At 42.3% G+C, this 19,449-nt stretch overlaps 1 protein-coding gene across 4 annotated transcripts in view; it reads left to right on the top strand.

The window, feature by feature from the left end:
* kmt2a (lysine (K)-specific methyltransferase 2A) overlaps positions 1-19,449 on the top strand; it is a 52,957-nt gene that overhangs the window by 22,668 nt on the left and 10,840 nt on the right. For 2 of the 4 annotated variants that reach the window (XM_086079917.1, XM_086079921.1), the window contains exons 9-26: positions 434-580; positions 2,344-2,442; positions 2,741-2,861; positions 3,428-3,541; positions 3,760-3,944; positions 4,127-4,303; positions 4,984-5,094; positions 5,262-5,335; positions 8,937-9,151; positions 9,908-10,002; positions 10,083-10,220; positions 10,702-10,860; positions 10,995-11,106; positions 11,203-11,281; positions 12,069-12,229; positions 12,330-12,479; positions 12,664-15,145; positions 16,773-19,394. In XM_086079917.1, coding sequence (XP_085936043.1) covers positions 434-580; positions 2,344-2,442; positions 2,741-2,861; positions 3,428-3,541; positions 3,760-3,944; positions 4,127-4,303; positions 4,984-5,094; positions 5,262-5,335; positions 8,937-9,151; positions 9,908-10,002; positions 10,083-10,220; positions 10,702-10,860; positions 10,995-11,106; positions 11,203-11,281; positions 12,069-12,229; positions 12,330-12,479; positions 12,664-15,145; positions 16,773-19,394 — 7,241 coding nt within the window. The remainder of the gene's footprint in view (positions 1-433; positions 581-2,343; positions 2,443-2,740; positions 2,862-3,427; positions 3,542-3,759; positions 3,945-4,126; positions 4,304-4,983; positions 5,095-5,261; positions 5,336-8,936; positions 9,152-9,907; positions 10,003-10,082; positions 10,221-10,701; positions 10,861-10,994; positions 11,107-11,202; positions 11,282-12,068; positions 12,230-12,329; positions 12,480-12,663; positions 15,146-16,772; positions 19,395-19,449) is intronic. The other 2 variants (XM_086079920.1, XM_086079918.1) reach the window with 2 other exon arrangements.

Genomic DNA, 19,449 nt, shown 5'->3' on the forward strand with positions numbered 1-19,449 from the left:
TCCAGCCATTTTTATCCATCTCAGGGGGCGGCCATTTTGTCACTTGCTATCAACTGAAGATGATATCACAGTTGCTAGCGGCTCAGGCTATGACCAATCACCGCTCACCTGTTTTCTGAAACTGAGTTGTGATTGGTTGTTACCTGAGACCTGAGCAACTGCGATGTCATTTTCACTCGACAGCAAGTGGCAAAATTGATCAAAACTGCAGAATACCGTATTTAGACTAGTGGGGCTGCATAGAACATATTATTGTCAACAATTTTTTTGGGGGGTGCGGTTGACTTCCACTTTGAAAAAATATATATTTCCTACCAGCTTCATGCCAAAAACTACCAAGTTTCAATTTGCCTGTCAAGCTGGTGGTGAGAATCTCCGATAATGTTGTTGGTGCATTAAAACTAAATGTGCTGCTTCTTTTCTGTCTCTCTAGTTTGTTTTTTGCCAGGTATGCTGCGAACCGTTCCATCTCTTTTGCCTGGGGGAGTCAGAGCGTCCCCTCCAGGAGCAGTTTGAAAACTGGTGTTGTCGCCGATGTCGCTTTTGCCAGGCCTGCGGGCGCCAGCACCAGAAAACTAATGTGAGCCATTCAGTACAGTATGGATAATTTTTTGGGCTGAGCACAAAAGAAGCTCAATCGAGAATGACAGCGTGTCAAAAGGCTACAGAATCTTCCCTAGAGAGACGCTTCCTGGCGTTACACACGCAAACTGCCATTCATCAGCTTTATGGATTCGTGCCCTGATTTTTTATTATTGAATTCAAATCCCGTGCAGGCTGCACATGGTGTTAACCACACATGGTTGTCATTACAGTTTAGTTTTTACATAATGTGGATGTATACACATTTGATTTACACAAGGAAGTCAAACACTTGTTGCATTGTTTTAACCTGTTAGTACAAGTTGATAAGCAACACGGATATGATTGATCTGCTCATCGGAGGTCCGCTTGGCAAATAGATTTTTTTAACGCTCCGAGTTGTTTGGAACAAATCTCCGCCGAAAGGGCGTTAAGTTATTTATTACTTTGATTGGCTTCCATTTCTGGCTCCTCTACACGAGTACAGAGCAAAGTGTGGCTTGAAAGCTCCTGGCGAGGCCACTGGCGTATCAAACTGCTGCAGATAAATCAACTCCCTGAAAATGGGAGCTCCAAGGTAATATAAATCCTGCCTAATACACTTCTGAACACATGTGTTTCTGAGCTAGACATCTCTCGAAGCAATTGCCAATGATTTTCTCTGTAATTGTAGTCTAGTGTTTGTAGTATTGTGACTCGGATATGGCTGCCTGAGGTTACCAAACTACCGCATTAGGAAACTCTCAGTATTGTGCATCGCTGTGAGCTCCAATCAATAATAAATATACGGTTACTTAAATGCTTTAAAGAAAATCTGATTGTGTCACTCAAAAAGAGAATTATTATTGAAACAATCAATTATTTTTGACCAGACACAAAGAAACACAAAAAAAACCCCCACAAGATCCACTTTGCTTACAATAGACAAAAATCTTAACAATCAGCCGATTAAGTCAAGTTTATTTGTGTAGCCCTTAATCACAATTACATCTCAAAAGGCTTCACAGACCCACTCCTTACTAAAATCAGTATCATCCCCTGAAATACATGTTTGGTTTTGAATGATTTTTTGGGTTTACTAAAGAAACATTTTCCTCACTGCATTTCAGTGAGCGTCAATTATATGCAGATTTTTGCTATTTGTGGGTCAGCCTGTTCCCTATCCCCCGGTGAATAACCGGGTTCCACTGTATAGTTTTTAGCTGTAATATCACCATTCACCACTAGATGGCAGACATGGCTTACTTGCATTTGAACTGGGTCTTACTTTAGTAGCCCTAATAATGTTTTGCTGATTTGGAATGATATGCAGGGCAAACTTAGAAGCTCCCATTAATATTAAAATAACAGTTTTATTTATTTATTTAATCATGTCATATGATAATATAAAAAATTTGAGTGATTTTGTTTTGTGGAAAAGAAAATAGTTTTTGATTGTTCTACTCTTTGTTGTTGAAGGCTGGATTTTTTTTGTATACATGCATTGAGAAATGTTAGATGAAGAATTAAATATATTAAGAGGACATATTTTGAAAATGGCATTTTTGTCATGCATCTGGATACAGCTCCCAAAAAATTGTGGCCTCTCCGTTATCTATGCTACCAATCCCTGGTCTCGAACCTACCGACTTCAATTTAGCTCTTGGAGTCACCAAAATAACATGCATGCAGCATGTTCTGAGCGCATGGTTTGATTATTATCCGTGTACAATGACACCATGCTTGATATTTACATGATCTTATCTTATCCTGGTCTCATAGCAGCAGCTGCTGGAGTGTGATAAGTGCCATAACAGCTATCACCCGGAGTGCCTGGGTCCCAACCACCCTGCAAGACCCACCAAAAAGAAGAAAGTCTGGGTATGATGACGACGCCTTCCTACACACACCTTCTAATCTTTATGTGTGTATTCTTGCACCAAACCTCTCCCAGCTAGTCCTTTTCCCAACCTTTTGTTCACACATGATGTTTCCACCTCTGGCACACTTGTGTCACATCCATCCACCTTCTTCTTTCTCCCACACAGCAACTATGAAAACATGACACTTTTGCCACAGTGTCACTTTAACACCTTGAATGTTCTTAACACAACTGCCTGCTTGTTTGAGCAATATAGTCCCCATTCCCCAACTTTTTTATGCTTGTTTGTTTTTCCAGATTTGTACCAAGTGTGTGTGCTGTAAACGTTGTGGAGCCACCAAACCCGGGAAGTCCTGGGATGCCCAGTGGTCACATGACTTTTCCATGTGTCACGACTGTGCCAAACTCTTTGCTAAAGGTGAGTCAGCACACAGTAGCTGTGAAATTCACTTGTTGAATCGTCTTACCGATATGAGCAGTAAATATATATTTTTTAAATTGATTCATGTACATATAACAGTAAATACAAACACAATAACAAGCCTTATAAAATCATTTACTGCCAGACATTTTTAAAACTGAATTCTCCATTTTGCCAGCTTTTTGAGAGTATTTTTACTGTTCATTCCAGACCCACATAATATTGTGTTTTGTGACTATATAAGGAACAAACCACCAAACCAAACCATTAAGCACCAATCCTACAGAATTGACCGTTTGAGTAACAAGAAGGGCTGTTTGCACAAGAACCATAAATGAAGAAAATAATGGTAACTCTGGAAACACTAAGATGCGTTAAATTTAGTTTTAATGGAAAGTCATATTAAGCATTAGTAATAACATCCTGCTTATCCAAAACTATAATTAACATCTTAACAACAGCTAAGAGTGGAGGACAAACTGCTCTTTGACATCTTGCAGGTTGAGGTGAGAAAAAGCTGACATTTGATTACAAATATTCTCACTTTTTATCCCTCATCATAGGGAACCCTTGCCCACTTTGCAATAAGTGCTACAATGATGAGGACCACGACAGCAAAACGATGCAGTGTGGACGCTGCAGCCGTTGGGTTCATGCCAAGTGTGAGAGCCTGACAGGTTGGTATAGAACCCAAAAAGGCCAGATGGAAGTTTGTACGTTGGTTATTGTAGATTCTCACGCTTGTCACACCTCCCTTTGCGCTGTCACTTGTCAGCGCTGGCACGAGTATGCTGACAGGCTGCACCGCAATGGTTGTCATATTGATGAGCTGTTTAAAGATGATGAGGCCAATAATGCGCAAGATATTGACCCGTCATCTCCTGTTCTCCCCCAGATGAAATGCACGAGCTGCTGTCAAAGCTGCCAGAGAGTGTTGCCTACACGTGTACCAAATGCACAGACCGCCAGCCGGCTGAGTGGCGGACGGCGCTGGAAGGGGAGCTCCAGGGCCGCATTCGCCACATCCTCACTGCACTGCTCAACTCGCGCACCTCCGCTCACCTGCTCCGTTACAGACAGGTTTGGAACGCAGATTGTGCATTTGTGTGATAAACAACAACAACAAAAGACTTGTTAGTTTCAAAATTATACTGTTCCACTCCAGTCCTGTAGGTGGCAGTAGGGCCCATTACAAAGTGGGTGCCATCCAAGCAAACTTTGATTTTCTATTCTCAAAACGCAACTCTTACTCTTTGGGGTAGGTGGTGAAACCTCCGGAGCTGAACCCCGAGACTGAAGAGAGCCTTCCATCTCGTCGCTCCCCCGAAGGCCCGGACCCTCCAGTCCTGACTGAAACCGCCCCTGGAGCTCTTAGTGATTTCCCTGCAGACCTGGAGTCTGTGGAGAAGAAGATGCATAAGGGCTGCTATAAGTCTGTGGTATGTATGTTATTTTTTTGTGTGTTTTAAAGATACGAGTGAAGGCTTGTGTGTTTTTGTACACATTATTAGAGGCCACACAGGGTTCTATACAACATACATTAATTTGAAACCACTCTAACTTCCTGGCCACTTCACTCAATGTGAAGTACAAAAAGATTCTGTAATTTTTCAATATTTGTAAAGAGCAAATTAAGTGCTTAAAAGTGCTCTAACCTAAGTTATTTTTATTTTTTTAAATTTAGACAGGAACTGTTGCTTAGCCGATTTTCAGTTTTGAGTTACACACAAAATGAGATTTTTTTTCAAGCATTTCAAATGGCAGCAAACTTAACAACAAAATTAGCTAAATTAGCTACAAGAAAGACAATAGAACAATATTATCAGGCTTTATCATCTGCAAAAAACAACTGCTATATTATACTGTAGTTTACTGAGCACTTGTGACTGTCTTCTTCATGTATATATGTATACGTGCATTATACTACCCCCTGGTGGCCACATAATAAATCCACGAAATCATCATGCACAAATGGTTTCATTATTTTTCTTTAAAAAAAAAAAACACACACAAACAGAACTTCCATTTATTTCAATGAGAAAAATTATCAAAGGTTTTGAGCATGGTTACACAATGAATTCAACTCTTAAGTAAAGGCGGTGTCCATCCTTTCTTCCAGCTGGCATTCAGTGATGACATCGCACGAATCATTCAGACTGCAATCAACAGTGACGGCGGTCATCCGGAGAGCAGGAAGGCCAACAGCATGGTCAAGTCTTACTTTATCCGGGTAAGCATGACTGCAGCACAACAGTTCAAACAAGACTTTCTTGTGATGCATGATATACTGTAAATTTAAATGAATCACATCATAATGTAACATTTATTCATTTATATTCTACGCAAAGCTCTAAGTATTAAGTCATGGAATCCTCACTGTTGAATGTTCTGTTTCAGCAAATGGACCGAAACTTTTCCTGGTTCAAAGCGAAAGATTCCCGCTTCTGGGAAAGACCAAAAGTCTGCGCCAAGTGAGTATCAGCTACAAGTTGCAATCATTTAGTATCATAACCATCTTTGGCTGTTTGTACTGTCAAATAATGAAATAATTTCTGAAGGCTTTCAAATAATTTCCTCGGAATGGCTGTCCCTTGTGTTTTCCAGTTTCACTGTGGGGAATTTAGGTTCTAATAGTCGTGTAATATGAGCGCAGCCTTAAAACTCTTCTCTGCTGAGAAGGTCTGTAATTACCGAGGAGAAGTGAAGAGAAAGAGATGCTATACCGTCACGTGTGTGGCGGCGGGAGGCAGCCGGAAAGCGGCGAGCTAATATTTATAGAATGTGTTAGTTGAGTGTGCCAACCTCCTCTGAGATAAATACAAAGGCTGAGAGGAAAGACGAGTGTTTCAGCTACTGGAGCCCTCAAGTCAAAACTGAATCGACTAAATGAGCTGCATAGGCCAAACAAGGAGATCTCACTGGACTACCGCTGCGATGAAAACCTCCGAGTCACAAGTAATGAAATTGATTACGCTGTGAAACGGATTTAAGGTGCCCACTGGTCAGCTTTGATGGTTAGACGGAAGTTGCTCACAGGTCATTGGAATCAAGGGGAAGATAAGAAAGTTTGGCCCAAACCCCTTAGAGGAACTGTCATTGGTGTCATATGTTTGAATTATGCTGAAATGATTAGCACGAAGTGATACAGCCATTGGCACTTTCTAGCCTCGATGTGTATTTTCCCCCTTTGTACCTGCGTTGCTGTGCTCAAATAGATAGAAATGTATCCCACTGGTGCATTCCTTTTAATGTTCACAGAAGGAAGATCACCGTTTCATTTTTAACTGGTTCAAAATGTTATCTGTTTGTAACAGTACTTGGCAATTTAACAGCCAAAAATGTCCTCATTGTTATCATATCCATCCATCCTCTTTATTGCTCGTCCTCATTAGTGAGTTGAGTGAGTTGTAGTCTATTCATGCTGACTTTGGGCAAGAGGCCTCGACTGGTCACTGGCGTCCCACATGCAGCCTCCAACCTCACTTTTCAGTGGTTCCTTCCTATATGCCAGCAAAAAAAGAAAAGAAAAGAAAAAGAAAGAAAGCGATCATTTGTAAGTCGTTATTAAAAAAAATTATAACATTATTATTATTATTATTATTATTTTACCCACAACTCCCCCCAAAATCTTCAAAAAATGCTTATAAACATTCACTGTATCCTTTCCATAACAAACTGGGGGTAAATATGGGGGGGCTAATTGGAAAAGATTGGGAGAACAAAATATTGAAAGAAGAAAAAAATCCACCAATATGCGTATTTGTGGGTCCCAAACCGTGAATATGCATTGACTATAGTTTTAAGTTGTAGTATCACCAGTCACCACTAGTTGGCAGACATGGCTTTTTTGTTCTTCCTGTTTTATATATATATATATATATATATACATATAACTTGCAAGTTGTACTTAATGTTGGTTTGCTCTTCAGCAGTGTTGTGCAATCCTTAAATGGTAATTTTTATGCACTGCAAAAAAAGCAAAAACAGAAAACAAAAACAAAAATCACGGTATGTGGTTATTTAGTTGTTTGCTTGCTCCCTTTGTTGTTGGGTCAGGATAGTGAATCTTTTGTACATGCATTGGGAAATGGATTGTGAAATTCAAAAATGTTAAGAAAACATATTTTGTCCATATCTAAAACAGCATTTTTGTCATTTACAGTATATTGTTAAGAAATGGAAGTCCCAGGGCCGCCGCTCCCGATACACAGATTTTGCACAATGCTTAGGGCGGCATCATTTGTGGGGTGCAACATCTCAATTATCAGAGGGTGTGCATACTTGTGCAACCACATTTTCTCAGTTTAGTTTTATTTCCCTCTCCAAAATAATCAAAACAAATTTCAAATGATTTATCGGTGGAACAAGTTTTGAAATGATTTTTCTGGCATTTTTTGTAATATCTAAAATGCTGTCATTTTAACAGTGGTCTGTAGACTTTTTAGATGATAAGAGGTATTGATGTGGATGTTAATTTGAGTGGTTTGATTGACAGATAGTCTGCCAGAGAGATTTAGTCGAGTTAATGAATGAATGATTGCCCTCTGAATTTATGTTGAAGTTCTTTATTGATTAGAGTGAATAAACCTACACGGGAGGATCAATCGAATAAATCCCCATTATGCCTACTACGGACCGAGTCTGATTTTTCCAGATTATGGGCCGTTTAAACTTGAACGTATTGATGGAGTAGAGCAGCTGCTGAAGATGACTCTCACTCTAAGAATTCCTAATGAAATGGTTGTATTGAATTAATGATGCTCTTTGTAGAGACGATAGGTTTCAAGAATGAATATTCATGCCACGTGAAGCCATACGATGCCAGCAAGCGCTGGAGTTGTACTTGCTACACACACACACACTCATTCACACATTCTCGCTTAATCGCCAGCACTCAGCAGTGCTCTCCTTGGAGCTATCAGCTTTCCCAGGCCATTTATTATTTATTATATGCTTTGCCTGGTTTGCAGGCTTTATTGAGAGACGAACTGTAACAGTGTCACGTGGCACTTTAAGACTCATATTTGTGGTCTTCTTGTGGTTCACTTTGTCAAGTTGTGTACCAAGGAACAAATGGCCCATCACGTGGATCCAGTAGCTCGCTTTAATGACTTGGTTGGTTTTTAAATAGAATCCAGACTGCATGTGTTTCATTGATGGTGTCATTGCTCACTTTCTATTCAGGAAACTTTATATTGCTCTGTGAGGAAACCCAAAGATTGGGTTGCAGTACACAAGGAGCTCTTTTCCAAAACAGTTAATTTTGATTATTCTGATCAAATTGATTTATTTATGTGACAGTTTTACACACTTCAATTTTATCATTTTCAACAAACAATAATAGCACAATAGAATGGCGTGAAAATATCAAATTAATTTAAAGTTTCAGTTGATCTAGTTAGTTGTATTGTAATATTTTGAATATCAACTTTAAAAAGTTTTTTTTTCTTTTTCTGTTGCACATTGGTGCAGGCAGGGCTACTTTCTTATTTGGTAATTGCGCAATAGATTGTCTTAAAACAAGAAACTGACTATACTGGTGTGTGTTTTTTCTATATTTAGTTACACTAAACATGAGATACAAAATGCGATCCAATGTAACAGCTGTATTTAAAGTTCTATAATATAAAGTGATCATTTGAAAGCTATCTAACAAAAAGTATATTATTTTGTACCTTATTTCAAATTGACACAGTGCAGAGAATGAACAAATCAAGTGTTTGTAGTGGCATCGAAAATCATCTTGTTTTCTAAAGAAGTAATTAAAAGCTAACATCTTTAATTTAAATAAAATTTTAATATAGTAATAGTTTTAAAGGTAATTCTCGGTATATGTTAATAGCAGTGGTGTTCACAATAAGATCAATGGAATGCTAATTTATAGTATACTATAAAGTATTATGATCAAAATTAATTGAATGTTTACATGAAAACATTCAGCTACAAGTTATAAATGCAGTTTTTACTGTTACCGAAATATTAACAAAAATTCTGCCACATTTATTTTTGGCTTCTTATTTCGAGGCAGTTGGATTAACGTGCTAACTCTCTTGTGTGTGTTGTTGTCCTCAGCAGTGGTCTCCTTCCCAATGCTGTTTTGCCCCCGTCCCTGGACCACAACTATGCCCAATGGCAGGAGAGACTGGAGCTGTCCCGCTCTGAGCACCCCCACCTCATCAAAAACATCATTCCAGCCCCCTGTCCAAAAATCCCAGCTGAAGCAGACTCTCGAGCAGCCCCTCCATCACTCCCTCCATCTCTACCGCCACTACCTCCACTTATACCAGGTGAGGCACACACACTTACCCAACTGTAAACCTCTCACATAAAATAAATCTGAACAAAATTGACGGATGTCCGTGACAGTCCGCAAACTAAACTTAAGCGAAAGTTAAACTCCAGCAGTTACAATTGATTCCCGGGATAATATACTGTATGCCTGTGAGTATTGTCATATGTTTAAATTGTATGTCTTACTGCTGTGTTTATGCTATAGTAACGGTTGATGCTAAGAATTTGCATTGGCTTATTTATGACGTTTCCTTTGTATGCTAGCAGATTCCAGACTTATGTTAGGCTAATGATTTTTTTTTCTTCTTCTTCTTTTTTTTTTTTTAAATAGCTCAGTATTGTTCATTCGGTAATATCATCATCATTGCTCTTTTTTATTTGTTTTCGTTTTTCTTTCTTTTTTTTTGATTTTGTATGTTAGGCTAATTCTAATGGCAGTGATACTGTGTTGAATGACAAATTAACATCTTGAAGCAAGAAAGGACATTTTGTCTCTCATTTGGACAGCTGTCTGCTGAATTAAATACAAAAACTGCCAGCCTTACTGTTGAAAATTCATAAACTGTAAACATGAATTTGATGAGTTAAATATAAGCTAAGAATAGACAAGAAAGTGGTGCTTCTGGGATCGGGAAAAATCGCAAATACGACTAATCTCTGTTTAAGCCACAGGGGATAGCGCTGGGGAAAAAACAGTTGTTCTGGTGCTTCTTTAATTGCCATGACCTCAATGTTACTTGTTTTCTCTCCAGATTGTGAAGACAGCCCAGAGTGTCCTCCTCCACCAGGGGTTAGCGATAACAGGCAATGTGCACTGTGTTTAAAATACGGAGACGAGAACACAAACGTGAGTAATCAATTGCATCCGCATTCGGAACATGCATAATGCTAAAACTGTGTCATATGTGACACGTGTGTATAATCCAGGAGGGTGGCAGGTTGCTGTACATCGGACAGAACGAGTGGACACATGTCAACTGTGCACTGTGGTCAGTGGAGGTCTTTGAGGACGAAGATGGCTCCCTGAAAAATGTACACATGGCTGTTCTCAGGGGGAAACGGCTGGTAAGACACAAGGCAGTCTCCGCCCCCAAGTTAGATAATATTAAATCATTTGGTTGTACTATGCACAGTGTGAAACTGCACCGTAACATGCTGACACCTTGCTCAGTTGAATTTAACTTTTTGTTCTGTATATTAGTATTTAAACTGTATGTGCAGTACATTTTAATTGAATCATTATTTTACTATAGTTTTTAATATTTTAATGTTGTTGGTACTGGAAGTGGTAAGTATTTTTTTAGGTAGTAACAGTTTGAGAACAACTGTTCCAAATTCAAATAAACATTAAAGATTATATAAGGAGATAAGATGAATATTTTATATATATATATATAAAAAAAAAGGTTTAAGTAAGACACCAGGAGGGAGAATTTTCTGATCTCATTAGATAATGCAGGTGTATCTTATTAAGTGATATATAATTATGGCATTTCTCTCAAAGCCTTTATGTAGTGTTCATTTCCCCTCATGTCCTTCTTCACAGTGCTGCGAGATGTGTCAGAAGCCAGGAGCCACAGTCGGTTGCTGCTTCACCTCCTGCACCAGTAACTACCACTTCATGTGTGCCCGCCAGGGCCACTGCGTCTTTCTGGAAGACAAGAAAGTCTATTGTTCCAAGCACAAGGACCTAATTAAGGGAGAAGTAAGAACCTCAATGACTCATTATACCGCAGATAATTCCATACAATATAATACAAAAGTACATACTGCACATAACTGACTCATTCATGCAGTCAAGCACTGCAATGATTTTTTTAAATTGTTCCTTACCCCCAGGTGGTGTCTGGCTTTGAGGTGACCCGCAGGGTGCTAGTTGATCTGGAGGGAATCGGTGTAAAGAGGAAATGGTTGGCAGGACTGGAGCCTGAAAATGTCCACATGATGATAGGTAGTGTGAAGCAGTGCCAGGGAATCTTTCTCGAACTCTGTTAGTGAATCATTGCTTCATGTCTGATTGCAACTTTTTTTTATACCATTCCTGTAGGCTCCATGACCATTGACTGTTTGGGCATTCTGACTGACCTCTCAGACTCTGAACGCAAACTCTTTCCCATCGGATACCAGTAAGTTTTTAATGTATTTATTTATTTTATTTTATTTATTATTATTATTATTATTTTTTTTTTTTTCAATTAGATTATACTGATTTCAGTTTAGGTCTTCACTCAGAAAAGGATTGGAATGCAATTTTCTTTTTTTATGTTTGTATTAAAAACAACAATACCCAGTACATTTAATTGACAGTACAGTTTACATGTATTTAAATGGTACCATTTCCATCGTTATCCTTACTTTACGTTATCCTTTTCTTTTTTTTTACTGATTGCCTCAGAGAATTAAAATTTTCTACATTTGCCTCCACTATTAAAGACAACAAACAAAACTCCCCCCACTCCAGGACAATAAAAAAATATTTATGCACTGCACACATGCATTTTCATGCTGTGAAGCACACGCCAAAGTAACAGTGGTGCGATAAGCCCTAACCATAAGATCGGAAAGAAGTCGTTTCTGCAAATGCCGCAATAGCAGCTATGGTGAATGGCTATAAAGGGTGCACACAACGTAACTTGCCAACTGATAATTAAATGACATTTGTCTTGAATATCCCACTTGATTATAGTTAACCAAAAAAAAAGGCTAGAGTTTTCTATAACTACAGTGACCTAAAATGCTGCCAAAATGGATGAAAATCCAATAGAAGAAAGCTAAGGAAGAATATATTTCTGAATCATAATTATGGTGGTTTTCAGACTATAATGAACTGACTACCGGTATTCTTAAAAGCCTAAAAATGACTCTATAGTGTCTTAAGGAAGGTTAAGTGACATCGCCTGCCTTCCTATCCAGGTGTTCCCGGGTGTATTGGAGTACTTTGGATGCACGAAAGCGCTGCGTTTACACCTGTAGGATCCTGGTTTGTCACCCTCCTGTGGGAGAGTCTGAATTTAAAAGCATGGTGGCTCCTGAGGATAATTTCACGATTGTGCATACCCCTCCTCCCGTACAAGGTATCTTACTCACTCTGGACACCCCCAGCTTTAGTTTACCAGTTTTTGGAAGCATGATTAACCACTGTGATGTTAATCTCACTTTTCTTCCCATATTAAGATTTTCCTGATCCATTTGAGTCTCTAAGGCGTGCAGAGACTTTGTCCCCTGCAAAGACCCCCAAGCTCAGAGTCTACACCAGAAACCGGCAACCCAGCTACCCACCTGCCACCCTGCACTCAAAAGGCCCGAGCCCGTTGCCTTCTCTAGGTACAAAATTACATTCTTGTGTTTACTTACACTCACTGGAAACTCCATTTTGTACAGAAGTTCAATCTAATGCAAACCAATACTAAAATAATTCTCAGTTTTAATTTAAACTGTCAGTCATTCAGACATCATCAGCTCTCTCAAAGGTAAATTGCACAATAAATGCTTATGTTGTTTTTTGTAGGAGGTTCCTCTCAACCCCAGAGTCAAACCAGTGAATCCGCGATGGAACCTGCCACGCGGAATATTGACGCCCGACGCAACAGCTTTCCTTCTCTTGCCCCTCATACCCACCAACTGCATAAAGAAAGAATGGTGAAATCACTGACTCATATTTTGCCACGGCCCCTTACCTCACCCCCTCCACTTATCTCATCACCCGCTAGAGACCCCGAAAAGACCAAACGCCTCAGCAAGGACTCAATCCAGAGAGACAAGGAAAGGGCAAGACTGTTAATGCCAGGCAAGAATAGACCGCAGCCCTCCATGCATCAGGGAGTACAAAACACAGACAAGATTAAGGGGTCAAGTCGAGGTCAAGCCTCCAAGGATCCTGAAAGGAACCGATCATCAAGCGACCTCAGGCAAAAGGACTCTGAAACTGGTGAACCAATAGCCAAAGAGCAAGAAAAGAGGAAGCCAGCTTTGAAAGAATTGGACAGGGCAAGAATTCTCGGAAAAGACACGTTGAAAGATTCAGAGAAGAGGCGACAAGTAAACAGAGACTCTGACAAAGGAAAACAGATCAACAGAGAGTCAAACAACAGAGACGCCGAGAAGAGCAAATCATCCATTAGAGACTCCAGCTCAAAGGATATTGAAAAAGCAAGAACCATCAGCAGGGATTCAGCACCACGGGACTCTGAAAAGCATAGACAATTTAACAAGGAAGCAGGAAAAGACAGACCATCCAGCAGAGACTCTGAAAAGCGTCGACCTCCCTCAAGGGACTCCACTTATAGAAGCACAGAGAGAAACAAAGACTCAGGGAAAGAGAGTAATCCTGGCAACCTATCCAAACAGGGTGGAGGTGAAAGTAAGAACCCCAGGCTGGCACCTGGCGGATCGGGCCAGTCCTCTCCTCCTGTGGGCACTGCTGTACTCTCCAGCCATCAACAGAGAGGGGGCAGCACCAAACACGCTCACAAGCACGGGAAACATGTAAGCAAAGACCAGAATATTTCTTTGGCTCATCACAAGTCTGCTTCTCACCTCACCAGCTCGGAGAAAGACAGCAGTACTTGTACTGGAAGCTTAACGCCATCGTCCCTCTTTAATGACACGGTTGTTGGTAAATCTAGCTCGCCAACTATTGCGCGGAAATCAAATGATCACTTGTCAGGACCATCTCTTGGGGCGGCCATGAAACCCGTTTGGCCGTCAAGGACACCGACAGATGACGACCTAGTCAAACGAAGCTCCATGCACACGGCATCCCCAGCTGCAGCCTCAACCGCCAAAGACAAACATTCCAAAGTCAAGGCGGCAGGCAACAGAGAGTCGTCCAAAGACCGGGACAAAGAAAAGCGTCTCCAAAACAGCAAAAACGACAGCAAATCCCCTCTCTTAAACAATAACACTAAAGCCACTGGCAGCCATGTTACAAATCCCTCCTCTCACAACAACAGCAATAGTAAAATTCAGATGCTCGGAAGCAGCACCAAATCCCATGGCAAGGTTCAGGGGGAGAAGCCGGAGAACCCAGGAAGCGACAGGTCTTCTTTAAAGGGCAGAGAAATTTTCAGCTGCAGCGTGGACAACATCCAAGGGATGAAGACGTCCTTTCAGTCCCACATCAAACCAACGATGAAGCAGTTAGTGTTGTCTTCGAGAGAGAAAAAGAAACCTGTGAAGAAACCTATTGTAACACCGCTGAAACCCGACATTAAGACCGACCCGAACGGCACCAGCAACATCGATGCTATTTCCTCCTCCTGTCCCACGACCACTACCTCCTTCGTTTCTCCTGCTGGCCAGGGGATCCGCCACTGTGCCCGCCCCACTCTCGTCTCCTCGCCATCCGCCAGCAGCACTGACAGCTCAGAATCTGATACCCAGACCCAAACAGAGGAGGAGGACTCGCACAAAGACCACCCATGCACTGAGCTCCGAGATCATCGCAACCTCCTCACTCAAGGAACGGAAGATGAAGGCCCCGATGATTATCATGACAGAGCTACGGACGATACACATCACGAGGATGACAGCGACGGTTCCGGGTCGGCCAAGCGGCGCTACCCTCGCCGTAGTGCCCGTGCTCGCTCTAATATGTTCTTTGGGCTTACACCCTTCTACGGGGTTCGCTCTTACGGGGAAGAGGACCTTCCATTCTACGGCAGCGGGGATGGAACTGGGCCCATGGTTAAGAGGAGGACTGGTCGCAGGAAGTCAGCCGAGGGGCAGGTGGACGGGGCAGATGATATGAGCACCTCCTCTTCATCAGGGGACAGTGGAGATGACGACGATAGTGGAATGAACCAGCGAGTCAAGGACCCTTATTACTACAACTTCACACGGACAATAATCAACCCAGGTGAGGGCCTGCCTTCAATCGAAGGACTTGATCAGTGTCTGGGTCGTGGCTCCCAGCTCCAGCGCTTTCTAAAAGATGAAGAACAGCAGCAGAGGGCACAAGAAAAAACTGAAGGCGACATGCTCAATGCACTGTAAGTTCATATGAATGTTTTATACTCGTCATTACTAGCTTAGATTTATGACAATATTCATGTTGTTACTTTAAATGACAATGCATCTCCAATTAATTGGAGTTTTGACCCCATTCACAACTTAATGAATTATCATCAGCATGATATTTTGTATTATAGTTTTATCACTAGGGATGTCCCGATCCTGATCACTTGATCAGAAATCAGACCCGGTCACATCATTTTCACCTAATCGGAATCAGGCAACCAGGTTTTTAAAGAATAAGATTTATTTTTTTAATTTTATTATCTTTAAGGGCTCAAAGCAACCAAATAATCCAGAGGTACACAGATATTGCCAGAAGAAAAAAAATGCCTAAAGCAGGGGTGTTAAACTCCTTGTTATTCAGGGCCACTTTCACCTTAATTTGATCTCAAGTGTGCCATTACGTCCGTGGCCTAATTATGTACAAATAGCAACAGACACAAATATATATATATTTTTTTTATGCAAATAATTACAAGTAAGGTCATTAACTATTATCTTATTGCAGAGTAATCGGAAATTTCTTAACAAAAATTTAATTTTTGCATCAAATCCTGAGTAACAGCAAAGTATCAGAATGTCATTTAAATGGCCGTCAGTGCGCTGTCCAGTGAAAAAAATTAGCAACAACAGTTAACCCTATAAAGCCTGAACCATGAAATATATGAGAGAAAATTCAGATTCTTTGTAAATATTATTATTATTGGTCAATTTATTTTCATATTCCACATATGACTTATGATTTGTGTCATATTTGATACATCCGGTCACAATGCTTAAAATGCATTCATTTATAACTGTCAAAAAATATAATAGTAAACAGACATATCAAACATATTAGTATTTTCAAAAATCAAAGAACATTTCCCACTATTAAGAAGTTGACACCTGTCTGGCCTAAACGTTTTATAATCCTCAACATCGCAACACAGCTGGAAACCGCAGACGTAAACACAGCCAGTGGGGAAACATTTTGGTAGTTGTCGCAGGAAGCTAACGTCAATCTAGCTAAAATAAAAACGTCTGCAGCATGGAAATATTTTAATGTGGAAAGCGGAGACAGTGCAATGCAACTTGCAATGTGTGCAAATTGAGCATTTCACATGGTGGAAAAAAAATAGAGCTGCGTTTAACTACTAATTTAATACACCAACTGAAAAACTGATTTGCTCAAAAAATATATATATAGGAATTTCAATGTATACTAGGTTTAAACCACTGCTATGCTCACCATATAAAAAGTCATGTTGGGATAGTTTTGTTCAAGTAAAATAAATAAATTGGATACTTTTCTCCGTAATACATTGCCAAGGTACCAGATCAAGACTCGGCATCGGCAGCTCCTCAAAATCAGGTGACTCAGACTCGGGTGCGCAAAAATGTGATCGGGACATCCCTATTTATCACAGAAGTGTCAAACAAATCAATCAAGACAAGAGCCTGTCACCCTTACTTAGTTTTTATAAACCTCATGCATCATCTTAGGAATAGTGAATCAATAAATTTGTCGAAGTGCTGCTGAACGTTCAAAAGCTGGTTTTCATCAGACAATATTGGGCTTCCTCCACAAACCGTCTGACATTTGGCTGCTGTGTTTCACAGGACTTTAGGTAATAAGCAGCACATCGGTCAGCTCGACGGCATTGATGACGGCTCAGAAAGCGACACGAGCATCTGCACCACCAGTACCACGACTACCACGGCCACCTCGGCTTCTATGCCGCACAAGAGCACTCCGAGAAGAAGGGGCAGAGACAAGCACCAGGAGAAACTGGACTCTCATGAGTCTGCCAAGGACGCGCACACCAGTGGCGCAATGAGCGTAAACACTCGAGAAGGCCGAAAAGGACAGAAAGAGAACTGCCTCGCTTTAGGTGGCGTGGCCAAGTCGCAGCCACAAAGTCAGGGCCAGGATCCTCTCGAAGCTCAACTATCCCTCAACGCAGATCTTCTTAAATCAGACTCAGACAACAATAACAGTGATGACTGCGGTAACATTCTGCCGTCAGACATCATGGAGTTTGTTCTCAACACACCTTCCATGTCAATGCAGGCTCTCAGTCAGCAGCCTGAGTCTTCCTCTTCCGAGCTGCTGCTAGATGAGGGCTACGTCGGCGTGGACGTCAACCGGCGGAAAGATATTCTTTTTGATGACTTCTCCGAGCCTCTGCCCAACGCAGAGACTGGAGGGGTCGGGGAAAGTAGCGTGAGCAGCTCCATATCTGTGGAGGAGCCTTATCTTCCACTTGAGCTGCCTTCCGATCTTTCTGTGCTTACCACACGCAGTCCTACTGTGAATTCCACTCCGAATCATACTGCTGGCAACCTCATCTCAGATACCTCAGAGCGCAACATGATGGGATTGACAACTGACCCAGATGCAATTGGCAGAGAGAAGAGTGGGGGCAAGAAAAGAGCGGGACCAGGTGTGTCACCCTCGGAGAATCAACGTGGCGCTGCAAGTTTGGGAAAAAGGGATACACAAGTCGCTGAAGGTCACATGACCCCCGAGCCGTTTATCCCTAGCCCGGCTATTGGTCAAGTGGTTGAAACGCCAGTTAACCAGGACGGTTCAAGGAATCCCGGCACTCCTGGTTTGCCAACTTCTCCATCACTTCCTCTCCAGGGTCAGAAGTTCATCCCTACCTCAGCCACAGCTGCAGGCAGCCCCAGTCCTGTGCCTGGTCCAGGACCATCCCAAGTTCAGGTTTCCACCCCGGCTGTCATCAAACCCAGCCCTGATAAACTCATCGTCGTCAACCAGCAGTTTCAACCTCTCTATGTCCTCCAAACTGTCCCAAATGGAGTCACCCAAAAAATAACAGCTACAGGAGTAATGGACACGAGTTCCCAAGCAGTGTTGAGCTCCATGACACTCGCCGCGGGCTTGAATACCGGGCTGTCCGCATCCCAGCCTATATTTCCTGCTGCTGGCAAAGTCTTAGGTACGATGTCGCACTCCCCTCAGATTCACACGTTCCGAGGAGCGACCCAGGCTGGCTTCCAGACGGGAATTCCAAGCACCACTTCAGGGCTTCTCATTGGGTTGTCCTCTCAAGCTCACGAGCAGCCTCAGATTCTGGTCTCCGAGGCGGGTCGGCCACACGAGTTGGGTCCCAGTGTTGCCATCGTTTCCAGCGCATCTTCGCTCACTGCCGTATCGACCGTGCTCTCCTCTGCTCATGGTAAGAAGAGGCCCATCTCTCGTCTTCTGCCGAAAAAAAACAAGAAATTGGCTCGCTCGCGGAGTCAGCCCACCTTGGCACCGGATGTCGGTCCTCCCAACATGACCCTGATCAACCTGTCGTCCCCTCAAATCACTGCGAGCATCCCCGGCCAGCCTGGTGGCGTAGTTGAGTTAAGCGCCCTAACCAGCTCTCAGCGTAAGGTCCCCAATATTATCAAAAGAACAAAATCCGGTAATGTCATGTACTTGGATCACACTGCACTCATTCAGCCGAGGATTTCTGGCGCTGCCCAGGCTGGCGTGCTGGATTCCTCCACTCACATCTTACCATCTGGACTCAACCCCAGTCCGTCCGTTTTAAATGTCGTTCCTGTGCCCTCTAGTGGTGCTGCCGGCCTGCTGACATCCGGGTCAGTGTCCCTCTCCACGCCTGTCCTCAGCTCGACTGAAATCACGGGGCCCATTAGCAACCTGCTGTTTAAAGCCAGCCCACACGGGTTGAGCCTGTCCGATCAGCCAGTGGTCCTTCAGTCGACGAGGGCGGGCCCTCTGGTATCCCAACTGGGCTCCCCTGTGACATCCATCGCCAACAGTATCTGTGTCCTGCCTTCGCAGCAGTCTTTCAGTGTGGCTGTCACTCAGCAAAGAGATACAATAGGCAACACCGTGCACCTACAGCAAGCTTTTTCCAGAGCTTGCACTGCCGAGTCCAGTGCGAGCACCACGGTTACAATTGCGCCGGCCACCCCTTTGAGCCCCGCGAGAGGGCGGGTCGTCGGAGTGTTTACCCAGAAACCGGGTCCCTTGCACTCCCAGAGCAGCAGATCCACCCCCATACACCGAAGCTCCAATCAAAGCCTGCAAAACTCAACTGGTGTGGCATCCGCAACAATTATGATTTCAAGGGCAGAAAAGGGCAAACCCAAAGCCAAAAGGAGCAGGAAGAGCACAGACATGAGCAATGGCAAAAAGGTCAAGGTCTCACAAGCTGAGGAGCATCACAACATCCCTGCAGGACAAAACCCCTCAAAGTCGCGGTGAGTTAATTTGACAGCTGGCACCTTCCAAAATCCCCAATTGATTTTAAAATGC

The sequence above is a fragment of the Leptonotus elevatus genome, chromosome 7 (genome assembly GCF_054856555.1).
Source record: "Leptonotus elevatus isolate MCC_2025b chromosome 7, RoL_Lele_1.0, whole genome shotgun sequence".
NCBI lineage: Eukaryota > Metazoa > Chordata > Actinopteri > Syngnathiformes > Syngnathidae > Leptonotus > Leptonotus elevatus.